General features: G+C 35.4%; 1 protein-coding gene across 10 annotated transcripts in view; it reads left to right on the plus strand.

The window, feature by feature from the left end:
* EFCAB13 (EF-hand calcium binding domain 13) overlaps positions 1-27649 on the plus strand; it is a 277023-nt gene that overhangs the window by 183209 nt on the left and 66165 nt on the right. For 7 of the 10 annotated variants that reach the window (XM_074388801.1, XM_074388793.1, XM_074388795.1 and 4 more), the window contains 4 exons: positions 7737-7790; positions 11905-12006; positions 18197-18250; positions 26367-26471. In XM_074388801.1, the coding sequence (XP_074244902.1) occupies positions 7737-7790; positions 11905-12006; positions 18197-18250; positions 26367-26471 (315 nt within the window). Of the gene's footprint in view, positions 1-7736; positions 7791-11904; positions 12007-17029; positions 17113-18196; positions 18251-26366; positions 26472-27649 lie in introns of those variants that run through there. The other 3 variants (XR_012514684.1, XM_074388794.1, XM_074388798.1) reach the window with 3 other exon arrangements.

The following is a 27649-nucleotide window of genomic DNA, read 5'->3' on the forward strand; positions in this document are numbered from 1 at the left end:
ATAATCTTTTGTGTATGGCTGCTTTACTCAACAAGGTTTTGAAATTCATCAGTGGTATTGAAAGTTTCAGTAGTTCTCTGCTCTTTTTGCTAAATAGTATTTCATTGTATGGGTTTATCAACATTTGTTTATCCTTTCTCCCGATATTAGACATTGGATTGCTCCAGTTTTTGATGGTTATAGTCACTACAAACATACTCAAACTTATAGTTTGACTACACTATAAGTTTGTAGTGACTAGAAAAAACTGTCATTGTTTTTTTCAAAGTGGCTATACCATCTCTGATACTGGCATTTCAGTTGCTCTGCAGACTTCCTAGCACTTGATAGCATAAGCTGTCTATTTTTTACTGTCATCATATGTGTGTATTGGTGTTTCATTGTGGCTTTAATTTGTATTTCCCTATGGACAAGTAATGTTGAACAACAAGTTCTTAATTGCCATCAGCATATTTTGTTTTCTAAAACGTCCATTCAAATATTTTGCCTACTTTTTGATTAAGTTATTTTCTGATTATTGACTCTTGAGAACCTTTTATGTATTCTAAATACAAGTTCTTTATTTGATAGATACTTTGTAAACATTTCTTCTCAGTCTGTTACTTATCTTTTCGTTTTTTTATCCGTGATTTTTGAAACTTTTCTTTTGTAGACAGTGCTTTTGTGCTGTATCTAGGAAATCTTTACCTAATCCAAAGATATATTTTCTACTATGTTTTCTTCTAGACCAGTGCTGTCCAAAAGATATATAATGCAATCCTCATATGTAATTTTAGGTTTTCTTGTAGTTACATTAATAAAATTTGGAAGAGGTAAAAATTATTTAAAAATAAATTTTAAATAAAAATATCCTAAGGATTATCATTTACACTTGCAATCAGTATAAAACTTATTAATGAAATATTTTACTTCCCTTTTTTCAAACTAAGTTTTTTGAAATCTGTTGAATATTTTACTCAAAGCTCTAACCATAAAATTATCATCTAGTACAAACTTTTTTTTTTTTTTTTTTTTTTGAGACGGAATTTCGCTCTTGTTACCCAGGCTGGAGTGCAATGGCGCGATCTCGGCTCACTGCAACCTCTGCCTCCTGGGTTCAGGCAATTCTCCTGCCTCAGCCTCCTGAGTAGCTGGGATTACAGGCAAGCGCCACCATGCCCAGCTAATTTTTTGTATTTTTAGTAGAGATGGGGTTTCACCATGTTGACCAGGATGGTCTCGATCTCTTGACCTCGTGATCCACCCGCCTCGGCCTCCCAAAGTGCTGGGATTACAGGCTTGAGCCACCGCGCCCGGCCCAGAATATTTTACTCTTATGACACACCTCACTTTAGACAATACACATTTCAAATGTTCAACAGCTGCATATAGCTAGTGGCTATCCTATAAGGCAGCACAGTTCTAGAAGTTTTATGTTTAAAATTTTACATTTAGGTCTATGATCATTTTGACCTAGTTTTTGCATATGTTATAATATATGAGTTGAGGTTCTCTTTTAAAAACATATGAATAGTCAATTGAATCAGCACTATTTATTGAATGGACTGTTTTTTACCCTTGAATTGCCTTTTCCCTTCTGTAGAAAATCAGTTGATTTATATGTATGTGACTTTATTTCTGGATTATCTATTCAGTTTCATTTATTTTTTTTGTTTAGCCTTTAATGTATTTTTATAATAAGTCTTGAAGTTGATACTGCCTGTCTACCAACTTTGTTCTTTTTTTGCAAAATTGTTTTGACTATTGTATTTTTTTATTTTTTTAATTAATCCTGTCCCTCTAGAGAGATTATTGTATTTATGATTTTTTTATTTTTTGCTTTTTCATATAAATTTTAGAATCAGCTTCTCAATTTCTACCAGAAATTTCTGCTAAGATTTTTATTAGCATTGCATTTAATCAATCAATTTGGGAAAATTGACAATTTAATAATATTGAATCTTCTAATCTATGACAAGGTATATGTCTTCATTTATTTATCTTTGATTTTGCTCATCAGTGTTTTATAGTTTTTAACACAGAGATCTGTAAACGTGTGTATAGTTTTCTTACATTTCCTGTGGTACTGATAGCACACAGATCTTATACATGTTTTGCCTGATTTACACTTAAGTATTTCATGGTTGTTGGTACTACTGCAAATAACAATTCAAAAATCTTTCAATTTCCAATTATTTATTGTTAGTATATAAAAACATCATGTATTTTTATAGATTGGTCTGTAAATTCATCTGCTAGTTTTAACTTTTTTGGCAGAATCTTTAGAATTTTCTTTGAAAATATGTGTCTCTATGAATAGAGGCTGGTTTATTTCTTTATTTTTTTTCCTTTTCTTTTCTTTTCTTTCTTTCTTTTTCTTTTTCTTTTTTATTTTTGAGACAAGAGTCTTGCTCTGTCACCCAGGCTGGAATGCAGCGGCACAATCTCAGCTTACTGCAGGTTAAAGCAATTCTCTGCCTCAGCCTCCCGAGTAGCTGAGATTACAGGCACCCAGCACTACGCCCAGCTAATTTTTGTATTTTTAGTAGAGACAGGGTTTCACCATCTTGGCCAGGCTTGTCTTGAACTCCTGACCTCATGATCCACCACCCCAGCCTCCCAAAGTGCTAGGATTAAAGGCTTTTTTTCTAATCCTCATCTACATGCCCTTTGTTTTTCTTGCCTTATTTTACTGGCTAGGACTTCCAGCACAAAGTTGAATAGGAGTGGTGAGACCAGATATCCTTCCCTTGTTCCCAATTTTAGGGAGAAAGAAATCAGTTTTTCACCATTCAGTATGATGTTATGTGTTTTTCAATGCCCTTCATTGAAGGCTGAAGAAATTTCATTTAATTCCTAGTTTCCTGAGAGTTATCATTTATGGATAATCAATTCTGTTAAACGCTTTATCTGCATCCATTGAAGTGTTCAGCTTTTTTTCCTTATTTAGTTAATATAGTAAATTACATTGATTGACTTTCTAGTGTTAAACCAATTTTGTATTCCTAGTATAACTCTTATTTGGTCATAATATATTATCTCTTAAATATATTGCTTGACTGAATTTGCAAATATTTTTGAGGATATTTACACCTAAGTTCATGAAGAAGTTTAGATTGGAGGGTTTTCGTTTTGTTTTGCTTGTTTTCTGTTTTTGAGACAATTGTCTTACTCTGTTGCCCAGGCTGGAGTGCAGTGGCATGATCATGGCTCATTGCAGCCTCAACCTCCTGAACTCAAGTAATCCTTCTGCCTCAGTCTTGTGAGTTGGTGGGACTACAGGCATGAGCCATTGAATTTGGCCAGATTGTACCTTTTTTTCTTATACTATCTTCATGTGATTATAGTGTCAGAGTAATACTGCTCTCATAGGAAGAATTGGAAAGTGTCCCTTCCTCTCCTGTTTTCTGGAAGAGCTTGTATAGAATTGGTAACATTTTTTCCTCAAATGTTCAATTGAATTGATCATTGAAGCCTTCCTCTTCTGGAATTTTCTCTATTGGAAGGTTTTAAATATTCATTTAATTTCTTTAATAGATAGATACATGAATATTTGGCCTACCTATTTTGTTTTAGAGATCCTTGATAGTTTGTGTTTCAAGAAATTTGTTCTTTTTTTTAGATAGAACATTTATAGATTAAAAAGTTGCTCATAATATTTGCTTATTACCTGTTTATTGCCTGCAGGATCTGTAGTTGTTTTCCCCTCTTTTATTTCTGATTATTGGTTGGTTATTTGTGTATTCTCTGTTATTTTTTTGATCATGTTACCAATTTTATTTCTTTATTGAAACCAGCTTATAGTTTCATTGATTTATTCTCCCAGTTTTATGTTTTCAATTTTACCACCTTCTGTTCTGTATTTGCTTCCTTGTTCTTGCTTTAGATTAATATTGTTTTGCTTGTCAAGTGTAAGATTAGGTCACTGTCTTGATAGCTTTCTTTCTAGTATAACCATAAATACTATCCACTTTTTCTTTCGGCACTACTTAAATGTATCCTACAGTTTTATTGTATTTTTGTTATCATTCAATTCAAAATATTTTCTAATTATTCTTATGATTTCCACTTTGACCTACAGATTATTTAGTGTGTTATTGAATTTCCAAAGGTTTGTGCAGTCTTGCAATATTTTTCTGTTATTGTTTTCTGGTTTAATTCTGTTCTGGTCAGAAATCATACACTATGTAATTTATATTCTTTTGAATTGGTTGAAGTTTATTTTATGGCCTATTTTACCTATTTAATAAGTATTAATTACTTATTGTTATATAACAAATCACTCCCAAAACTTAACGGCTTAAAATGAGAACCACTTATTTGCACACAGCTTCAGTGGATCAAAAATATGGGAGTGGCATAAGGGGTGGCTCTGGCTTAGGATCTCTGATGAGGCTGCAGTTAAGATGTAGGTTAGGGCTGCAGTCATCTGAAAGTTTCACTGAGGTTGGAGGATTCATCTCCAAGATTACTCACTTGCATGGTTATTGCTAGTAGCAACTTTAGTACTCCCTGGATCTATTGGCCAGAGGCCTTTGTTCCTTGCCATGTGGATCTCTCCATAGGGGTGAAAGATTTTCGTTTTCCTTCATTTTGAAAGGTTTTTTTCCCTTTGTAAAGAATTATGGGTTCACAACTTCCCCACTCTCCTTCTATTCTAGTATTTTAAAGATATAACTGCATAATATTCTGTCTTGCATAGCTTTTGTTGAGAAGTGTGCTGCAATACTTTTCCTCTGTATGTAATATGTTCTTTTTCTTTAGCTGCCTTTAGTTTTTGTTTTTATCCTATGCCTCCTCTCTGTGGCAGCCAAACACTGCATTTCATTGTAGTGGGCCTTGTGTGGGAGACAGCTTCTTGTTCCTTTTCCAGTAGTTGGAGATATTAGTTGGCATTGGCATAGGATCCTAGCCCCAAGATGGTATCCTACTTCTCTCTCAGGGGGAAGGAAGTTTTTCAATTTAGTGTTTCCCGTCTCACCAACCCTCAGTGTGTTTTGTGAATTGTGCCTTGAGAATGACAGAATCTGTTGCCCCTTCCCAGCAGCATCCAGTTTTTGAGCCTTATGAAAGAAGGGCCCATGCAAGCCTGGTGTCTTTCACATGATGGTTGTTACTCCTCTCCTCCAGTCTGGCTTCAGTGTGGAAGGCACCTTCTGATCCTGTGCTATGCCCCAATCTTTCTGTCATGAGCACCTGGAGGTGGTACATGGAGAAGAATCTGCCAAGTGTCCTCTCAGATTTTATTTTTAAATATTTTAAACTTGCAGAAAATTTGCAGATGTAATATAATGAACATCTGTTTATCCAACATCTATATTCAAAAATTGTTAATACTTTGCCACATTTTTTATTGCCATCTATTTATCTATACAAGATAGATTATTTTCAAGACTAACTATAATAATTCTTCCCAACTCTTTATAATTTTATTTTACCATTCTGCTCTGTAAGAGGTAGAGTATCTCCCTATCCTTTGAATCTGGGTTAGTATTGTGACTTTTCTTAATGAATAGAATGTGGTAGAAGTCACATCCTGGGTCTTCCAAATCTAGATCTTAACAGTCCTATCAACTTCTGCTTTCATTATTGGATCCCTGAGCTGCAGTAAAGAATTCCATGGAGAAAGAGAAACCTTGGGAGATTTTAAGATCACAAGGGGACAGAAGTCTTAAAGGATGAAAGACCACAAGAACAGGGGCCCCAATATTCCAGTTTTCCTCATTGAAAAGCTAGATGTGTGAACAAGTCAACCCCAAATACATCCATCTGAGCAAGTCCAGCCAACCCTACATAGAGTAGAGACAGGCCATCCCCAGTAAGCCCTGCAATTCCTGATGCACAGAATTTCAATTATAGAAATTGTAACAGAAATAGCTTTACTCTTGTTTTATGTTTTGGTTTATTTTCACTGATTACTTGCAGGTTGGTTGTGCTAAATATTAAACAAAGGCATTCCTAAAACAAAGACACTTCTCTCATAACCACAATTCTCTTATTATATATCCACTGCCTATATTTAAGTCTTTAGCTTAGTATTTAGCATCCTCTTTGTTGTGATCTTAACATAAATTGTCAATCTATGACCAGTCTGGAAAAGTACTGCCAATTGGTTCAGGGATTATCATTCTAAATCCAACTATGTGTGATGTAAGTACATGCTTTAAAGATAATCAAGTATTATGGGTAGGTATTATTTTACATTAAAAACTTATTAACTTTACTTAAAGCAACGTAAGTGCTCATCAACAGGTGAATGGGTAATGGAAATGTGGTACTTATACACAATGGAGTACTGTTCAGCCATAAAAAAACAATGAAATCCTGTCATTTCCATTCCACTATGAATGGAACTGGAGGTCATTATGCTAAGTGAAATAGGCCAGGCACAGGAAGACAAACATTGCATTTTCTTACTTATTTGTGGGATCTAAAAATTAAAATAATTGAATTCATGGAGATAGAGGGTAGGAAAATGGTTACCAGAGGCTGGAAAGTGTAATGGGAAGGTGTTGGGGAGGTGGGAATGGTTAATAGATACAAAAAAAAGTAGTTAGAAAGAATAAAGAAGACCTTGTATTTGACAGAATAACATGGTGACTACTGTCAACAATAATTTAATTGTACATTTTAAAATAACTAGAAGAGTATAATTGGATTGTTTGTAACACAAAGGATAAATGTTTGAGGGGCTGGATACTCCATTTTACATGATATGATTATTATACATTGCATTCCTGTATCTAAACATCTCATGTAACTCATAAATAAATATACCTACTATGTACCCACAAAAATTTAAATTTAAAAGTTTTAAAAATTATTAACTTTCCTTAATTTACAGAACAAAACCTTTTAAATCACAGTTGGCTAAGAAACTTCAAAAAGCCTCTTGGTCTCCTAGCAAATAATCAGAAATTACATGGCTTTTTTGCAGCAATTAACATTACCTAGAGTCTGTTTGATATATTACTAAAGATTCTTATCATTGATTCTTACTCTCTTGGTCTTATGAGAATAATTATAGTTTTAAAGATTATATATATGTGCATGTAAATTATATTTACATATTCTTTTACGGTACAATTGGTATTTATTTTTTCTTTCCACACAGATAATTATCTGCATATATATAGAGGCCAGAGGGGAGCATCAAGTCATGCTGCTATTACTTGTAACTGTTTGCTAATTAAAATCATATCTCCCTTAACTTCTTTTTATGGACCTTAACAAATGTGAAAAGGAGAAACATTGATAATAGAGTTTCTTCTTTCCATATATTTAGGAATATTTGTTTGGCTACTTTCCATGAAAAAACTATTCTTCAGGCCACTGTAACAAGCCCCCAGATCATATATTATATGTAGAGATTAGATAGGAAATTTAACAAATTAGATTTTATATTTTAAAAAGATGTTATAAATATCAGTGTTATATTCAAATGAGAAAAGATATATAGTATGACTCTTTTTATATCAGAAGAATAGATATAGACTCAGCTTCTATTACTTTTAAAATAAAAATACTAATGGCTATTTTTTTTTAGTGTATGTAGTGTGTCAGGCATGTCTAAGTACTTCTTCTGTCTCTTTTAATGCTTACTCAAAGCCTATGAGATAGATAGTATTATTTTCTCTGTTTTAGAGATGAGGGAGTAAAAACAACAGGTGAAGAAATTCTAAAAGAAATGGTAAAAATTACCAAATATGAATTATTTTTTGAATATCAATGCCTATATATATGAATTTATCTTATAGCTGATGAAGATGTGGATATGAATACACTGACAGGGGTTGTGAAGATGCTTAAAGGTGAGCAAAAATTGCCATGTCAAGATTGATAAAAGCAGTATGCTCCTTTCCACATTTTTCTCCATTTTTGTTCATCCTTGTATTTTATTAATAGGTTATTTTTACCATTTACTAAAATGTTTAAAAATTAAAAGGTACAGAAAGGCTAAAAATAAAATGAAACAATTCCTTACTCCATCTTTCCCCACCTCCAATCACACTCCCCTTAAGTTTTCACTTAAAAACTTGAATTTTATCACTGACAACAAACATTGTCAATTGTTTTCCTTGAAGACTGATTTTCAAAAGGTCTTCCATATATCCATGTCTGAATAAGTATAGTTTGCCTTTCATTCTTTCAAGTAAAACTGTTGTCCATAAAGAAAGCAGCTAGTTCAGCTCACAGCTTAATCACATGCTTTTCCCCAAGAAAGCTCTTTTAGTTCTATATGTAGCAGAAGTACTCTCTGTATTTTATTATACAAAATACTCAAAAGACATAATTATCAAGATATTTTTAAGTAAAAATTATTTATTTATTATTTTAGCTCAAAGTCATGGCAGTAAAAAATATAATGACTAGTAGTATTGCTTGGTGCTTCTGCCTTGGTTTGTGATCAGATGCCATCAATTTTACCCACTTTTGTTTTTGTATTATCAGTACAAATGTCAACACAATGAAAAAGGCAAATAATGTCTAATTACTGTTATGAAAATAGTTTTGACTTTGTGGGTTCCCTGAAAAGATTTAGCGACTCCCGATGGTCTGCAGACAACGCGGTAAGATCTGCAGTTCTAGATGTTATCTATTGACACCCTGCTACTGATGATAATGATAGTTTTGCTCCTGACGTAGCTTCCACATCCCTTCCCTTACTCAAGTTGTTATACTTAAAAGATTAGTTTCGCTTCTTCTGTTCATTGAATTAGTAACTTTAAATAATAAACACTAGCTTCTATTTCTTTTTCCCTATCCTTTTGACAGTATCTCTTGACTCTCTACCATAGAATCAAAGAATATTAGTGCCTTTAATCCTCTTTAACTTCAATTTCCAGAAATCTGTTGCTTTTACTCTCCCATTGTTTAGGGTATATAATTATATGTATATATCTACAGATATATAATACATACATAATTTTTAAAAGTATATGTATAATTTTAAAGTTTATATATACATATATAATTATATGTATATATCTACAGATATGTGTATATGTACATGTAATTATATATGTATATCTGCAGATATGTATATATGTATATAATTATATGTATATGTCTACAGATATGTGTATATGTATATTTCGAAAGTTTCTGAGTTTATTAGTGGGCTAGTAATACAGTTACTTCTTTTTGAGTTATGACATCTGTAATACCCAAAGGAGAATGTCCTGATGTCCTGGATTCTTCCTTTTTATCAATATTAATACCTCAATGTCATGCCACATTTTAGTTTTAGTTTTGTTTATATGTAGACTGTATCTTTTTCTCCTGGAATTTCTGCTAGAGTTTCTTTTTCTTTTTCTTTTTCTTTTTTTCTTGTCAAATGATGGAACCAATGAGCTCTTGGCCACATTAGTAACATCTTATAGCTTCTTACTCATTTCGTATAATGGATTCTATTCTATTATATTGTCCACAATGATAGTTTATCTGGGAATATAATTCTAGGTTCAAAATTATTTTCCTTCAGTATTAAAAAAAACTTGATTCATTATTTATAAGAATCCAGTGTAGTCGATGAGAAGTTTGATGACAACCTAAGGTATGATCCTTTGTGACTCATTGTTATTTTTTTCTTTCTTTTTTCTTTTTTTTGAAATGGAGTTTCACTCATGTTGCCCAGGCAATGGCGTGATCTTGGCCCACTGCAACCTCCACCTCCCGGGGTCAAGCAATTCTCCTGCCTCAGCCTCCCAAGTAGCTGGGATTACAGGCACCCACCAGCAATCCCAGCTAATTTTTGTATTTTTAGTAGAGATGGGGTTTCACTGTGTTGGCCAGGCTCATCTCAAACTCCTGAACTCAGGTGATCTGCCCACCTCAGCCTCCCAAAGTGCTGGGATTATAGACATGAGCCACTGCACCTGCCTGATTGTTTTTCTTTTCTCTTTGAGTCAAGACTTTTCTCCTTATCTTGGCAATCTGAAATTTTACAATGATAGGTCCAGTTGTAGATCATTTTCATTTTGCTTAGAACTCTGTGGGCTTTCTCAGCTTGCTTGTGTCTCCCTGAAGACCTATTTTTTTCTAAGTCTCGCAGCCTTATTTTTAATTTTTTTCCAGAATCTTTAAGTTCTTACTAATAATTTTAACTTCTAAGGATGCTTTTCTTTTTGTTCATTTCACATAGTCCCACATTCATGCACTATAAGTATACTATCTTCCAGAATCTCTTTTAGCATATTAGAGATCTTTGTTGGTTTAAATTATCTTTCATTTCCTTAATCATCTATTTATATAGTTAAGAATGAGAGACTGAATAGATCATACCTGGTAGCCAATATGAGTTGGTCTTGTTTTTATATCTGTGGATTGGTTGAGCTCTTAGGTCTCCAGCATAAATAAAAGTCCTGTGTATGAGTGAAATGAAAGAAATGTGTTGTCTGCCAAGCTTTGCTGCAGAGAGAGCAGGTGGAGAGGCAACAGTTAGCTCAGAGGCCCTCTAAATGGCAGAATTAGTTGTGCTTTATTCTGTCATGAAAATCCAACTTGACAGCTGTGGTTTTCATCCTGTTACTGGAGGATTTTCCAGTATTTTGATCAGGGAGTAAATGCTGAACTGCCAGTTTCTTTGTGACTCAGGGATTTTAGAGAAGGAGAGGTTGAGACTGGCTGATACAAATGTTCCATAGGCAGACCGTCATTTAACCTCTTTATTTTCAAATTTTACCCTCCTCCTGCCTTTTTAATTTTAAACTTAGTATCTGCCAAAACTGAGCATTGAGCTTTTCTGGTGTTTTTTGTTTGTTTGTTTCTGGGCAAATTAGCTTCCTTCACATCTTTGCTTCTATCTACCTAGTCCTTTGAATAGTTTAGACTGTGCTTTCTTCCACCCTGTTTTTTCAATTGTATCTACTTGTTTACTTCTTTGTTGTATGTCACCCCAAATTAGTGTATAAACTACTTGAGACAGAGAATTTCTGTTTTGTTCACTATCATGTCCCTTTGAATTTATTTTGTTTATTATCTTTTCCCCTTATTTTAATCAATTTCAATTGTTTTAAAGGGGTCTTGGCAAGAAAAGGAGTAAAACATGTGTTTATTGCCATCCTTTGGGGTTACTTGTGATAAGATTTTTCATGGGAAGAAAAACTCCTGTACTTTTATGTGTTCACCTACATTTTGGCAGAAATCTTTTTTGTTTTTTGTTTTTGTTTTTGCTAAAAACAGAATTTGAAGATACTGGAAATGAAAAAAGTTTTATACTGCTAATGTGAACTTAGTTACAACCTAAATATCTATGGAAAAATCAACATGTGATATATTTATTGTTATCAGGTGAATATAGTCAACAATGATAATGAATATCTGAAGTAGTCTCAAATTAAGCCACTGCTTTCAAGTAAAATTTATATGAACTGATTGTCTATTTTATCATATAATGCCCAACAATTTTTACTGTGTCTTCAGTTATTTGTCATCACACACTGAAGCATAATGAAGGGAATGACTTTTATTTTAATTCTCATTATTCTAATGAACAACTCTCACTGTTTGTTGTTCTTTTTTTTTTTTTTTTTTTTTTTTTTTTTGAGACTGAGTTTCTCTTTTGTTACCCAGGCTAGAGTGCAGTGATGGGATCTCAGCTCACCGCAATCTCTGCCTCCTGGGTTCAGGCAATTCTCCTGCCTCAGCCTCCTGAGTAGCTGGGATTACAGGCACGCACCACCATCCCCAGCTAATTTTTTGTATTTTTAGTAGAGATGGGGTTTTACCATGTTGACCAGGATGGTCTCTATCTCTTGACCTCGTGATCCACCCACCTCGGCCTCCCAAAGTGCTGGGATTACAGGCTTGAGCCACCGTGCCCGGCCTGTTGTTCTTAATGATAGTAAAGCACTGTGTTTTCATACTCCAAAATAATTAGAAAGATCACAATTTCTTGTTATGTACTTTTCTGTGTCTTCAAAGAAAAAATTGAGATCTGTAACCTGGACAATTTCCTGGAAGATATGGGGATTGAGCTTACATATGAGGAACACACGGAGCTAGTAAATCGTCTCCCAACCAGTGGTGAGTATTTCAATTGTTTTGGTGCCTTTCAAAGAGGGTTTTGAGTTTAATTATAAGAAATACTGATACTGTACTTTTAATTACTGTAAGTACACAGAAATATCCAGTACTAAAGAAGGGGATATGTTTGCATATGTACATTTACTATTACTATTATGATTTTTTTTTGAAATGGACATTAAGATTTTAAATGAATATTAACATTGTTATACAGCAAGTATTGGGACCCTAAATGTCACTGACTAAACTATATAGTCTCAGAAACATCATGAAGGTGATTGGAAAGCCAAATATAGGCAAACCAAAGAAGAAATTTGGGGAATATAGGTGAGGGAGGCAAAGATGAAGAATGAAAAAAGAAAATTAAGTTTAAGTTTCATTTTACAAGTTATTAAGAACAGCCTAAGGCAGTGTCATGAAATTCTAATTTATTTAGGTTAAACTGTCATAGTAATAAAGGTGGCTTTCATTTACTATGTTGTAGAGACTATGTTTACTTCACAGTATAATCCAAGAATAAATGAATATACATAATGTCTAAAATAAATATTATTTTCTTCCTGTATATTGAATCATCAATGTCAGAATATAGATGTGAAAAAAGTTAATGAATTGTTGCTCCAGTAGAGTGGTGGATGATTATAGCTACACACTAGTTTTTGTATTAGTTCATTCTTGCATTTTTATAAAGAAATACCTGAGACTGGGCGATTTATAAAAAAAAAAAAAAAAAAAGAGGTTAATTGGTTTACACTTCCATAGGATGTACAGGAAGCGTGATCTGTTCAACTCCTGGGAAGGCCTCAGGAAACTTATAATCATGGCAGAAGCTGAAGGGGAAGCAGGCATGTCATGGCCAAAGCAGCATCAAGGGGGTGGGGAGGTGCTACACACTTTTAAACAACCAGATCTCCTGAGAACATTCACTATCATAAGAACAGCATGAAGGGGATGGTGGTAAACCATGCATGAGAATCTACCCCCTTGATTCAATCACTTCCCACAAGGCCCTACCTCTAACACTGGGGATTACAATTTGTCATGAAATTTGGTTGGGACCACATATCAGTACTTAATGAGAAAGAAATAGGTCTAATTCTTGTTCATTTGCTCATTTATTCATTTAACAAATACTTATTGAGGACCTGATGAATCAGGCCTGTTCCTGCCATCAAGGAATTTTATAGTTCATTTGTGGGGAGTGGGAAATATACAAAGACAATTGGAAAGTAAAATATTAAAAGTGCCACAATTATTGAGAGTAAGTAGACAATAAATACTTGTGGAATGACGAGAGGGGGAAAGTAGAAGGAAGGAAATAATGGTTACTTTCAGGTTACTGGAAGTAGTTAAATCTGATGAGGTGATTTTGAAAAAAAAGAGCTGCTGCTACAAAAGTGGGCAAGGCAGTATCATACAGTAACTTTATCCTACAACTAATAGTAAGATAAAGAACCATTATTCCAAGAATAAATGAATGTGCATAATGTCTAAAGTAAATATTATTTTACTTGTTTGAGCCATTGAAGATTTTCTTCTTTGAGAGTGACATCATATTTTGTCCTTTAAACTTTTTAGAGCCTTCAGGATAAATTTCATACATTTTTGCTCAAAAAAATAACTAACAAGGAAAACCCTTATTGATCTTCTCTTAACTGTATGTCCACCTCATTTCTCTCCCTCTCTCCTACCATACACTGTCAGTGATCAAATGAATTGGGCAGCTTGTTGAAAAAATTTCAAACATAGAAACATATTCACACCCGCACACTTCAGATAATCATGTGATTTTTGTATTAAACATTGCTTATGTGGTGTATCCCATTTATTGACTTGTATGTTAAGCCAGCCCTGCATCCCCAGTATGAAACTCGCTTGATCATGGTGGATTTTTTTTTTATATGTTATTGGATTCAGTTAGCTAGTATTTGGTTAAGGATTTTAGCATCTATGTTGATCAAGGATATTGGTCTTGTAGTTTTCTTTTTTGTTTATATTCCTTCCTAGTTTTGGTATTAGGGTGATACTGGCTTCATAGAAAGAATTAGGGAAGGTTCCTTCTTTCTCTTTCTTGTGGAATAATGTCAAAAGTATTTGTACCAATTCTTCTTTGAGTGTCTGGTAAAATACTGCTATAAATCCTCTGATCCTAGACTTTTTTTGTTGGTAATATTTAATTACCATTTCAATCTTGCAGCTTGTTATTGGTCCATTCAGGGTATTTCAGTCTTCCTGATTTAAGCTAGGAGGGTCATATTTTTCCAGGAATTTATCCATCTCTTCTAGGTTTTCTAATTTATGGGTGTAAAGGTGTTCATAGGAGCCTTGAATGATCTTTTGTATTTCAGTGCTGTCAGTAGTAATATCTCCTGTTTCATTTCTTTGTGAGGTTATTTGGATTTTCTCTCTCCTTTTCTTGGTTAATCTTGCCAATGGTCTATAAATTTTATTTATCTTTTCAAAGAACCAGATTTTTTATTTCATTTACCTTTTGTAATTTTTTTTTTTGTTTCAATTTCATTTAGTTCCAGTCTGAGCTTGGTTATTTCCTTTCTTCTGCTGGGTTTGTTTGGGTTTGGTTTGTTCTCTAGTTCTTTTAGGTGTGACCTTAAACATCAGTTTGTGCTCTTTCAGTCTTTTTGACGTAGGCATTTATGTTATTCAAGTCCAATATTACTGAATATGAAATGCATTTAATAAAGAGATCTTCCAAACAGGCTTTGTGTGGGCAACAAGGCCGTTTTATTTCTGGCTTGGGTGCAAGCAGGACTGATTCGAGAAAGGACAGGCAAAGGGGGTAAGGTGAGAATTGGCTTTATAGGTTGGGGTAGTGTTTTGGGGGGTGGGGATGTTGCACAGTAAGATCAGTTACAGTGGTGGGAGGTAGGGACAAGGAGTATACATGACCACAGTTCAGCTACAGTGGTGGGTGGGAGTGAGGCAAAGGTATTCACATTATCATAAGAACAGTTAAGATGGCAGGGTTAGGCCGGGCGTGGTGGCTCATGCTTATAATCCCAGCACTTTGGGAGGCCGAGGTGGGTGGATCACGAGGTCAAGAGATCGAGACCGTCCTGGTCAACAAGATGAAACCCCGTCTCTACTAAAAATACAAAAATTAGCTGGGCATGGTGGTGCGTGCCTGTGGTCCCAGCTACTCAGGAGGCTGAGGCAGGAGAATTGCTTGAACCCAGGAGGTGGAGGTTGCAGTGTGCCAAGATCGTGCCATTGCACTCCAGCCTGGGTAACAACAGCAAAACTCCGTCTCAAAAAAAAAAAAAAAGATGGCAGGGTTGGGTGAGAGGTATTGACATTATCATAAGAACAGTTAAAGTGGCAGGGTTGGGTGAAAGCCTTGTTAGGGAAGCTCTGCTGGGTGATCAGGAACAGTGGCCAATGCAGGCAAGGTGTAGGAGATGATCAGCTGAGGCAAGAAGGACTTCAGACTTTCAGGCTCCAGGCTTACATATGGAGACCTGACAGTTTAGAGCTATGAGCTTTCCTCTTAGCACTGCCTTCACTATATTTCAGAGGTTTGGATAGGTTGGGTCATTATTGTCATTCAATTCAAAGGAATTTTTAATTTCCATCTTGATTTTGTTTTTGACACCATGCTTATTCAGGAGCAGGTTATTTAATTTCCATGTATTTTCATGGTTTTAAGGTCCCTTTTGGAGTTGATTTTCAGTTTTATTCCACTGTGCTCTGAGAGAGTGCTTAATATAATTTCAATTTTCTTAAATTTATTGAAGCTCATTTTGTGGCCTATCATATGGCCTATCTTTGAGAAAATTCCATGTGCTGTTGTATTCTGCGGTTGTTGGAGGAAATGTTCTGTATATATCTGTTAAGTCAATTTGTTCCAAGGTATAGAGTCAATTTATTGTTTCTTTGTTGACTTTCTATCTTGATGACCTGTCTAGTACTGTCAGTGTAGTATTGAAGTCCCCCACTATTATTGTGTTGCTGTCTATCTCATTTCTTAGGTCTATTAGTAATTGTTTTATAAAGTTAGGAGCTCCACTGCTAGGTGCATATTAGGATTGTGATATTTTCCTGTTGTACAAGGTCTTTTACCATTGTATACTATCCCTCTTTGTCTCTTTTAACCACTGTTGCTATAAGGTTTGTTTTGTCTGAGATAAAAATAGCTACCCCCTGCTCACTTTTGGTGTCCATTTGCATGAAAGGTCTTTTTCCACCACTTTTAAGTTTATGTGAATCATTATGTGTTAGTCGATCCTTTGAAGGCAGCAGATACTTGGTTGGTGAGTTCTTTTTTTTTTTTTTTTTTTTGAGACGGAGTTTCATTCTTGTTACCCAAGCTGGAGTGCAATGGCACCATCTCGGCTCACCGCAACCTCTGCCTCCTGGGTTCAGGCAATTCTCCTGCCTCAGCCTCCCAAGTAGCTGGGATTACAGGGATGCGCCACCATGCCCAGCTAATTTTTTGTATTTTTAGTAGAGATGGGGTTTCACCATGTTGACCAGGATGGTCTCGATCTCTTGACCTTGTGATCCACCTGCCTCGGCCTCCCAAAGTGCTGGTTGGTGAGTTCTTATCCATTTTGTAGGTCCTATGTGATTTATGTTTTAAGGAGATTCTGTTTGATGATTTTTTTTCGTGATTTGTTTTAAGATTTAGAGCTCCTTTTAGCATTTCCTATAGTGATGGTTTGGTAATGGCAAATTCTCTCAGCATTTGTTTGTCTGAAAATGACTGTATCTTTCTTTCATATATGATACTTAGTTTCACTGGATTCAGAATTCTTGGCTGATAATTGTTTTGTTTGAAGAGGCTGAAGATAGGCCCTTTCTAGTTTGTAGGGTTTCTGCTAAGATATCTGCTATTAATCTGGCAGGTTTTCTTTTATTGGTTACCTGGTGCTTAGATCTCACAGCTCTTAAGAGTCTTTCCTTTGTCTTAACTTTGGATAACCTGATGACAATATGCCTAGGCAAAGATCTTTTTTGCGATGATTTTCTCAGGTGTTTTTTGTGCTTCTTGTATTTGGCTGTCTAGGTCTCTCACAAGGCTGGGGAAGTTTTCCTTGATTATTCCCCCAAATATGTTTTCCAGGCTTTTAGAATTATCTTCTTCCTCAGGTAGGTACACCAATTATTATTACATTTGGTTGTTTAACATAATCCCAGACTTCTTGGAGGCTTTGTTCATATTTTCTTATTCTTTATTATTTGTCTTTGTTGGATTGGGTTAATTCCCACTCTGTTGGTGGGAATGCAAATTAGTATAGCCATTAAGGCAAACAGTATGGAGATGGCTCAAAAAATTAAAAATAGAACTACTATATAATCTAAAAATTCTACTATTGGATATATATATATATATAAAATCATCATGTCAAAGAGGTATCAACATTCCCATGTCCATTGCATTATTATTCACAATAGTTAAGATACGGAATCGACCTGAGTGTTCATCAACAAATGGATAATGTTATATATGTGCATAATGGAATGCTATTCAGCCTTTTAAAAGAAGGAAATTCTGTCATTTGCTATAATGTAGATGATCCTGGAGGACATTTATATTAATGAAATAAGCTAGTCACAGAAAGATAACTACTACTTGATTGCACTTATATGTGGAATTTTAAAGAAAATAAGCTAGTCACAGAAAGATAACTACTACTTGATTGCACTTATATGTGGAATTTTAAAGAGTTGAACTCATACAAACAGAGAGTAAAACAGTGATTATCAGAGGCTGGTGGGTGCAGAAAATGGTGGGGAGTTATTGTTCCAAAGATGCAGGATTTCAGTTAGATATGAGGAATCAGTTGAAGACATCTATTGTTAATCATGGTGACTATAGTTAATAACCATGTATTATATGCTTGAAAATTGCTGAAAGAGTAGACTTTGTGTTCACACTCCAAAAAATGACAAGTACATGAAGCAATGCGTAAGTTAAATAGTTTGACTTAGCCATTCCACAATGTATGCTTATATTAAATATGTTACACACCATAAATATATATAATTTTTGTCAATTAACAGATAAGTTTTAAAAGACTTGCTCTTTATACTAATTTTTATAATTTTCTCTTTATACTAATTTTATAATTTTTATAATTTCGTGACTAAAAATGCTAATCATATAGTGCCTTTTGTTTGACTGCCCATATTATTATTGCTTTTGTTTAAAACCTCGTATCTTTTCTCACAGCTGATGGGACGATAAGTCAACTTAAACTGATGGATACCATAAAGACTCTTAAAGGTGAGTAATAAGACGTAAAACTAAAATCTTTAGCCTTCACAATAGTACTTTAATAAAACTATTAAATGTTTGTACTTGGTTACAAAAATACATGTTCATAATACCCAAAACTTGTAGAAAACCACGGAAGCATGAAGAGGGCAAAAAAAATCACCCCTAATTTACAGCCAAAGACAAAGATTACCGATGTCTATATTTTGGTACATTTCTTTTAATTCCCTTTTAAATTTTGCATTGAAATTCTTGGTTTTGATTTTTGGTGTTTATATTATTTCATGACTAAAAAATGCTAATCATATTTTATTGATCGATAATTTGTATCCACTGATACTGAATTTGTTTCACGGACAAAAAATTACTGTACTACTGTAACATTCAACAACTTCTATGATCTATTTATATATTTTTTCTAAATGATGTAATTTACTCTGGCTTTTTTTTTTTTTTACTTTTAAACAGCTTTATTGAGATATAATTTATGTACCATGCAATCAACCCATTTAAAGTATACAATTTTAGAATATTCAGAATCATGCAACCACCACCACAATCTAAGTTAGAATGTTTTTATCACCCCAAAAGGAAACTCTAGACCCATTACTTTCCTCACTTTTCATCCTACCTCCTACCCTAGGCAACCATTAATCTACTTTTGTTTCAATGGATCTACCTGTTCTGTATATTTCATATGGATAGAATGAGACAATATATGGTCTATTGTGACTGGCTTACTTTTAATTTTTGCATTGCTTTTCTAAAACTTTTAGAGATGCTTATAATATTCACCTTAGATCTGTTACAAAGATGAACTATACCAATATATTTTCTAATATAGAAACACCCTCACATTTTTGAAATGACTTCCTTTAATTAACTACTAGGTTGTCTTTACTAATAATTTATTTCAATTTTTACACCAATATTGTGCTGCAGATTGTCTTCTGTGCTTTTTGTGTACTACTTCATAGAATAAATTTAGAAGCTTTCCTTCTTCACTTAGCCTCTGGAGCAATTTAAATGGCATTAAATTTATCCCCTATGAAATTGCCTGGATAGAGTCCATTTTAGAAAATTAGATCTTTGACAATTTTATTTCTTCTATGTTAATTGGTCTTTCAAATTTTTCTCCCTGTTCTGGAATCTGTTTCAATAAATTTTATTCTCCTAGAAAACTATCCACTTTTAAATATTTCAGATATGTTTGCATAGGGTTTTGAAAACCAGGCTCCTAGGATTCATTTAATTTCATCTGCCACTGTGGTTATTTCTTTCTCATTTTTAATTTTATATATTTGTGTCTTCTCCCTTTTTCTTGCATAGTTAGCTGGCATTTATCTCCTGTAATATTTATTTTTTAAGACCCATCTCTTGGATATATATACATCATTGCCATTTTTCGGTTTTCTAATTTATTGACTTTTTTTATTATACTTCAAGTTCTGTGGTACATGTACAGATCTTGCAGTATTGTTATATAGGTACATACATGCCATGGTGGTTTGCTTTCGCCCTCCCCCCTGTCACCTACATCAGGCATTTCTCCCAATATTATCCATCCCCAACTTCCCCACCCACCTCTGTCCCTCCCCTAGCTCCCCACCCCCCGACAGACCCCAGTACATGACATTCCCCTCCCTGTGCTTATGTGTTGTCATTGTTCAACACCCGCCTATGAATGAGAACATGTGGTGTTTGGGTTTCTGTTCTTGTGTCAGCTTGCTGAGAATGATGGTTTCCAGATTCATCCATGTCCCTACAAAGGATATGAACTCATGGCTTTTTTATGGCTGCATAGTATTCCATAGTATATATGTGCCATATTTTCTTTGACCAGTCTATCATTGATGGGTATTTTGCTATTTTAAACAGTGCCATAATGAACATATGTATGCACATGTCTTTATAATAGAACAATTTATAATCCTTTGGGTATATACCCAGCAATGGGATTGCTGAGTCAAATGGAATTTATTTCTAGATCCTTGAGGAATCGCCACACTGTCTTCCACAATGGTTGAACTAATTTACACTCCCACCAACAGTGTAAAAGTATTCCTATTTCTCCACATCCTCTCCAGCATGTGTTGTCTCTAGATTTTTTAATGATTGCCATTCTGACTGGCATGAGATGGTATCTCAATGTGGTTTTGATTTGCATTTATCTAATGAAAAGTGATAATAAGCATTTTTTCATGTTTGTTGACCTCTAAATGTCTTCTTTTAAAAGTGTCTGTTCATATCCTTCGCCCACTTTTGAGGGTTTGTTTGCTTTTTTCTTGTACATCTGCTGTAGTTCTTTGTAGATTCTGGATATTAGCCCTTTGTTAGATGGGTAGATTGCAAAAATTTTTCCCATTCTGTTGGTTGTCGGTTCACTCTGAGGATTGTTTCTTTTGCTGTGCAGAAACTCTTAAGATTAATTAGATCCCATTTGTCTATTTTGGCTTTCGTTGCCTTTGCTTTTGGCATTTTAGTCATGAAGTCCTTGCCTATGCCTATGTCCTGAATAGTATTGCCTAGGCTTTATTCTAGGGTTTTTATGATGTTAGGTCTTATGATTAAATCTTTAATATATCTAGAGTTAATTTTAGTGTAAAATGTAAGGAAGGTGTCCAGTTTCAGCTTTCTGCACATGGCTAGCCAGTTTTCCCAACACCATTTATTAAACAGGGAATCCATTCCCCATTGCTTATTTTTCTCAGGTTTGTCAAAGATCAGATGGTTGTAGTTGTGGCATTACTTCTGAGGCCTCTGTTCTGTTCCATTGTTCTATGTCTCTGTTTTGGTATCAGTTCCATGCTGTTTTAATTACTGTAGCCTTGAAGTATAGTTTGTAGTTAGGCAGTGTGATGCCTCCAGCTTTGTTCTTTTTGCTTAGGATTGTCTTGGCTATGTGGGCTCTCTTTTGGTTCCATATGAAGTTTAACGTGTTTTTTTTTTTTCCAGTTCTGTGAAGAAGGTCATTGGTAGCTTGATGGGGATAGCATTGAATCTATAAATTACTTTGGCCAGTATGGCCATTTTCACAATATTGATTCTTCCTAACCATGAGCATGGAATGTTTCTCCATCTGTTTGTGTCCTCTCTTATTTCCTTGAGCAGTGGTTTGTAGTTCTCCTCAAAGAGGTCCTTCACATATTTTGTTCGTTGTATTCCTAGGTATTCTATTCTCTTTGTAGCAATTGTGAAGGGGAGTTCGCTCATGATTTGGCTCTCTGTTTGTCTTTGGTGTATAGGAATGCTTGTGATTTATGCACATTGATTTTATATCCTGAGAGTTTTCTGTAGTTGCTTATCAGTTTCAGGAGATTTGGGGCTGAGACAATGGGGTCTTCTAAATATACAATCATATCATCTGCAAATAGAGACAATTTGACTTCCTCCTTTCCTAATTGAATACACTTTCTTTTTCTTGCCTGATTGCTCTGGCTAGAACTACTAATACTGTATTGAATGGGAGTGGTGAGAGAGAGCATCCTTGTCTTGTGCCAGTTTTCAAAGGGAATGCTTCCAGTTTTGGCCCATTCAGTATGATATTAGCTGTGGGTTTGTTGTAAATAACTTTTGTTATTTTGAGATACGTTCCATTGATACCTAGTTTATTGAGAGTTTTTAGCATAAAGGACTGTTGAATTTTGTTGAAGGCCTTCTCTGCATCTGTTGATATGATCATGTGGCTTTTGTCTTTGATTTTGTTTATGTGATGGATTACATTTATAGATTTGCATATGTAGAACCAGGCTTGCATCCCTGGGATGAAGCCTACCTGATTGTGATGGATAAGTTTTTTGATGCACTGTTGCATTTGGTTTGCCAGTATTTTATTGAAGATTTTTGCGTCAGTGTTCATCGTGGATATTGGCCTGAAGTTTTCTTTTTTAGTTGTGTCTCTGCTAGGTTTTGGTATCAGGATGATGTTGGTCTTATAAAATGAGTTAGGGAGGATTCCCTCTTTTTGTGTTGTTTGGAATAGTTTCAGAAGGAATGGTACTAGCTCCTCTTTGTGCATCTGGTAGAATTTGGCTGTAAACCCACCTGGACCTGGACTTTCTTTGGTTGGTAGGCTATTAATTGCTGCCTTGACTTCAGACCTTGTTATTGGTCTATTCAGGGATTCAGCTTCTTCCTGGTTTAGGCTTGGGAGGGTGCAAGTGTCCAGGAATTTATCCATTTCTTTCAGGTTTACTAGTTTATGTGCATAGAGTTGTTTGTAGTAATCTCTGATGGTAGTTTTTATTTCTGTGGAATTGGTGGTGATATTCCCTTTATCATTTTTTAATGCATCTATTTGATTCTTCTCTCTTTTCTTTTTTATTAGTCTGGCTATCAGTCTGTCTATTTTGTTGATCTTTTCAAAAAACCAGCTTCTGGATTTATTGAATTTTTGAAGAGTTTTTTTGTGCCTCTATCTCCTTCAGTTCTGCTCTGATCTTAGTTATTTCTTGTCTTCTGCTAGCTTTTGAATTTCTTTGATCTTGCTCCTCTAGCTCTTTCAATTTTGGTGATAGGGTGTTGATTTTAGATCTTTCCTCATTTCTCCTCATTTCTCATGTGAGCATTCATTGCTATGAATTTCCCTGTAGACACTGCTTTAAATGTGTCCCAGAGATTCTGGTACGTTGTGTCTTCGTTCTCATTGGTTTGAAGAACATCTTTATTTTTGCCTTCATTTCATTGTCTATCCAGTCATCATTCAGGAGCAAATTGTTCAGTTTCCATGTAGTTGTGTGGTTTTGGGTGAGTTTCTTAATCCTAAGTTCTAATTTGATTGCACTGTGGTCTGAGAAACTGTTTGTTATGATTTCTGGAGTGATTTGCTGAGGAGTGATTTACTTCCAATTATGTGGTCAATTTTAGAGTAAGTGTGACTTGTTGCTGAGAAGAATGTATATTCTGTGGATTTGGGGTGGAGAGTTCTGTGGATGTCTATTAGGCCCACTTGGTCCAGATCTGCGTTCAAGTCTTGAATGTCCTTGTTGATTTTCTGTCTCATTGATCTGTCTAATATTGACAGTGGAGTGTTAAAATCTCCCACTATTATTGTGTGGAAGTCTAAGTCTTTTTGTAGGTCATTAATAACTTGCTTTATGTATCTGAGTCCTCCTGTATTGGATGCATATATATTTAAAATAGTTAGCTCTTCCTGTTGCATTGATCCTTTTATCATTATGTAATGCCCCTCTTTGTCTCTTTTGATCTTTGTTGGTTTAAAGTCCATCTTATCAGAGACTAGGATTGCAACCCCTGCTTTTTTTTGCTCTCCATTTGCTTGGTAATTCTTCTTCCTTACCTTTATTTTGAGTCTATGTGTGTCTTTGCATGTGGGATGGGGCTCCTGAATACAGCACACCAATGGGTCTTGACTTTTTATCCAGCTTGCCAGTCTGAGTTTTTTGATTGGGGCATTTAGGCCATTTACATGTAATGTTAATATTGTTATATGTGAGTTTGATCCTGCCATTTTGTTACCGGCTGGGTTTTTTGCCTGTTAGTTGATGCAGTTTCTTCATTGTGTCATTGGTCTTTACCATTTGGTACGTTTTTGCCATGGCTGGTATTGGTTGTTCCTTTCCATATTTAGTGTTTCCTTCCTGAGCTCTTGTAAGGCAGGTCTGGTGGTGATCTAAACTCTCAGCAATTGCTTGTCTTAAAGGATTTTATTTCTCCTACACGTATGAAGCTTAGTTTGACTGGATATGAAATTCTGGGTTGAAAATTCTTTTCTTTTAGGATGTTGAATATCGGCCCCTACTCTCTTCTGGCTTGTAGGGTTTCTGCCGAGAGATCTGCTGTGAGTCTGATGCGCTTCCCTTTGTGGATGACCCAATCTTTCTTTCTGGCTGCGCTTAGCATTTTTTCCTTCCTTTCAACCCTGGTGAATCTGACAATTATGTGCCTTGGGGTTACTTTTATTGAGGAATATCTTTGTGGTGTTCTCTGTATTTCCTGGATTTGAATGTTGGTCTGCCTTGCTAGGTTGGGAAAGTTCCCCCCGTATAATATCCTGAAGAGTGTTTTCCAGCTTGAATTCATTCTCTCCATCACATTCAAGTACACCGATTGAGCATAGGTTAGGTCTTTTCACATAATCCCATATTTCTTGGAGGCTTTGTTCATTTCTTTTCACTCTCTTTAATCTTGCCTTCTCATTTTATTTCATTTAGTTGATCTTCAATCTCTAATATTATTTCTTCTGCTTGATTGATTTGGCTATTGAAACTTGTGTATGCTTCACAAAGTTCTCATGCTGTATTTTTCAGTTCCATTAAGTCGTTTATATTCTTCTCTAAGCTGATTATTCTAGTTAGCATTTCGTCTAACCTTTTTTAAAGATTTTTAGTTTCTTTGCATTGGGTTAGAACATGCTCCTTTAGCTCAGAGAAGTTTGTTATTACCCACCTTCTGAAGCATGCTTCTGTCAATTTGTCAAACTCATTCTCCATCCTGTTTTGTTCCCTTGCTGGTGAGGAGTTGTGATCCCTTGGTGGAGGAGAGGCATTCTGATCTTTGATGGTTTCATCCTTTTTGCGCTGGTTTCTTTCCATCTTCATGGATTTATCTACCTTTGATCTTTGAAGTTGGTGATTTTGGATGGAGTCCCTGAGTGGATATCCTTTCTGTTGATGTTGAAGCTACTTATTTTTGTTTTTTAGTTTTCCTTCTAACAGTCAGGTCCCTCTGCTGTAGGACTGCTGGAGGTCCACTCCAGACCTTGTTTGCCTGGGAATAACCTATGGGCTTTGCAGAACAGCAAGGATTGCTGCCTGATCTTTCCTCTTGTAGCTTCATCACAAATGGGTACCCACCAGGTGTCAGCCAGGGCTCTCCTGTATGAGGCACCTTTTTGGTTATACAGGGGTCAGGAAGCCACTTGAGGAGGCAGTCTGTCCCTTGTCTGCCTTTAGAGGCACTGCTGGGCTGTAGGGACTCAGTCCAGCCATTGTGTAAACTTCCTCTGGCTTTTGTTTACACAGGTAGTTTTAGAACTGCCTCAGCAATGGTGGACACTCTTTCCCCTACTGAGTTTGATTGTTCCAGGTCAAGCTTGAACTGATATGCTGGCTGCAAAACTCTCAAATGAGAGGGCTTCAGTTTGCTGGTCTTTGTGGAGGTGTAACTCACCCAACCATAGCACCTGTCTCCCTACTTTCAGCTCCCCCTCTTTCTGGGGAGCAGGTAGCTCCATCCAACAGGTGCTCTTGGTGCTAGTCAAAATGTCTTCCCATATCTGTGCTGACAACCCACGGTGCCAGCCAGAGCTGCTGCTCAGATCTGTGCTGTTAACTTGAGGTGCTTTTCAGCCCGGCAGGGATCTCCTGGTCTGTGTGTTGCAGAAGCCATGGGAGAAGCATGGTATCTGAACTGGAGTGCTCAGGGGCTAGGGGATAAGTCCCTGATCCTCCAGTTGGTTGCACTTCCTGCATGTGGCAGTACCCCACCCTGCCTTGGTTTTCCCTCCTTGGGCTACACCAACTGTCCAACCAGTTCCATTGAAATGAACCTGGTACCTTGTTTGGAAATGCGGAGATCACTTGCCTTCTGCATCTCTCTTGCTAGGGACTGTGCTCTGGAGCTGTTCCTATTCAGCTATCTTGGCAGAATCCCCTTACTCTGGCTTTCTTAAGGTGGTCATGGTTTTGACCTACACAGAGATATTGCTGTTGTAAATCAGCAGTATTTAAGTTACTTTAGTAACCAAATAAATAAGTAGAAATCTAGAAGGGTTGGATGAAGTAGAAGAGAACAAATACTATTTCTGATATAGATAGTAAGTGGTGGCTCAAATAATTGACTTATTATCTACAAGTGAAATTTAGTGTGGGACAATTACCAACTTCACATTTAAAAAAATTGGTTTAGGCTAGTCATCAAAGGTATAATTTTAATCCTTGAACAATGATTAATGATAATCAGGCTCTATTGCTAATTTTGCTATTTATTTTATATGTATTTTAAATTAAATTTAATATGTATTTTAAAACAAATTTAATCATGCAAGTTGGCTTGAAAGCACAACATTCACAGAGTGCTTTTATCTCACAGATATTATGTTATGTATATGTGTGTACATAGATAAACACATTTTTTTTCTTTAATTTGTCTCATCTTTCTTAAGGAGACAAGGTTAATACTAAAAAGCCTAACAATATTCAGGAGAAGTTGGGATTGGAACTCACAAATAAGGAGTCTTGGAATCTACAAGAACATTTACCAGTTGATGGTAAACATTTCTGTCATTGCTGATATTTTTAGAGGAACTTATTTTATCTATGAGAATTAGTTAAATGATACCCATATTGCCATATTGCAGCTTTGAAATATATTTAGAAATGTTAAGTCTTAAATATGATAAAATATTGTCTTCTGTTATAATTCTTTGGTGTAATTGGTAGGCTTAAGCAATATCTGAGTTTGTCTCTACTATGAATGACTCAACTTAGGAAAAGAAAAGAGATAAAGGAAAATACAAAGGTAAATGAGGAGATATAGAAGGAAAGAGAAGGCCTGAAAGTAAGATACCAAGAAATGAAGATTAAAGCCAGGAAGTGGTTAGGCAATTAGAGTTACAACAGTTCTTAGACCAGAAATGAGGGGAGGCTGAACATCACCCATAAGTGTGATCTGATTCTTTTTTTTTTTTCTCAACTTTTATTTTAAATTCGAGGGTACATGTGCAGGTTTGCTACATAGGCAAACCTGTGCCATGGTGGTTTGCTGAACAACTCGACCTATCACCTAGATATTAAGTCCAGTATCCATTAGCTATTCTTCCTGATGCTTTCCACCATACCTCCAATGGCAGGTCCCAGTGTGTGTTGTTCCCATCTATCCATGTGTCTCATTGTTCAATTACCAATCATCAATGAGAACATGTGGTGTTTGATTTTCTGTTCCTGCATTAGTTTGCTGAGGATAATGGCTTTCAGCTTCATCCATGTCTCTGCAAAAGATATGCTCTCATTCCTGTTTGTGGCTGCATAATATTCCATGGTGCATATGTAGATCGTCTTTATCCAATATATCATTGATGGGCATTTGGGTTGATTCCATGTCTTTGCTATTGTGAATAGTGCCACAATGGACATACTCGTGCATATATCTTTGTAATAGAATTATTTCTAGTTCCTTGGGTACATACCCAGTAACTAAATTGCTGGGCCAAATTGTATTTCTGGTTATAGATCTTTGAGTAATCACCACACCATCTTTCACAATGGTTGAACTAATTTACATTCTCACCAACAGTATAAAAGCATTCCTATTTCTCTCAGGGAAATGCAGTTTAAGACATAAATAGATATCACTCTTCATCCACTAGAATAGCTAAAAATAAAAAGTTCAGCAACACCCAGTATTAGTAGTGATGTGAAGCAATTGAAACTCATATAATTGCTAAAA

Source organism: Saimiri boliviensis, chromosome 17 (assembly GCF_048565385.1).
Source record: "Saimiri boliviensis isolate mSaiBol1 chromosome 17, mSaiBol1.pri, whole genome shotgun sequence".
Taxonomy (NCBI): domain Eukaryota; kingdom Metazoa; phylum Chordata; class Mammalia; order Primates; family Cebidae; genus Saimiri; species Saimiri boliviensis.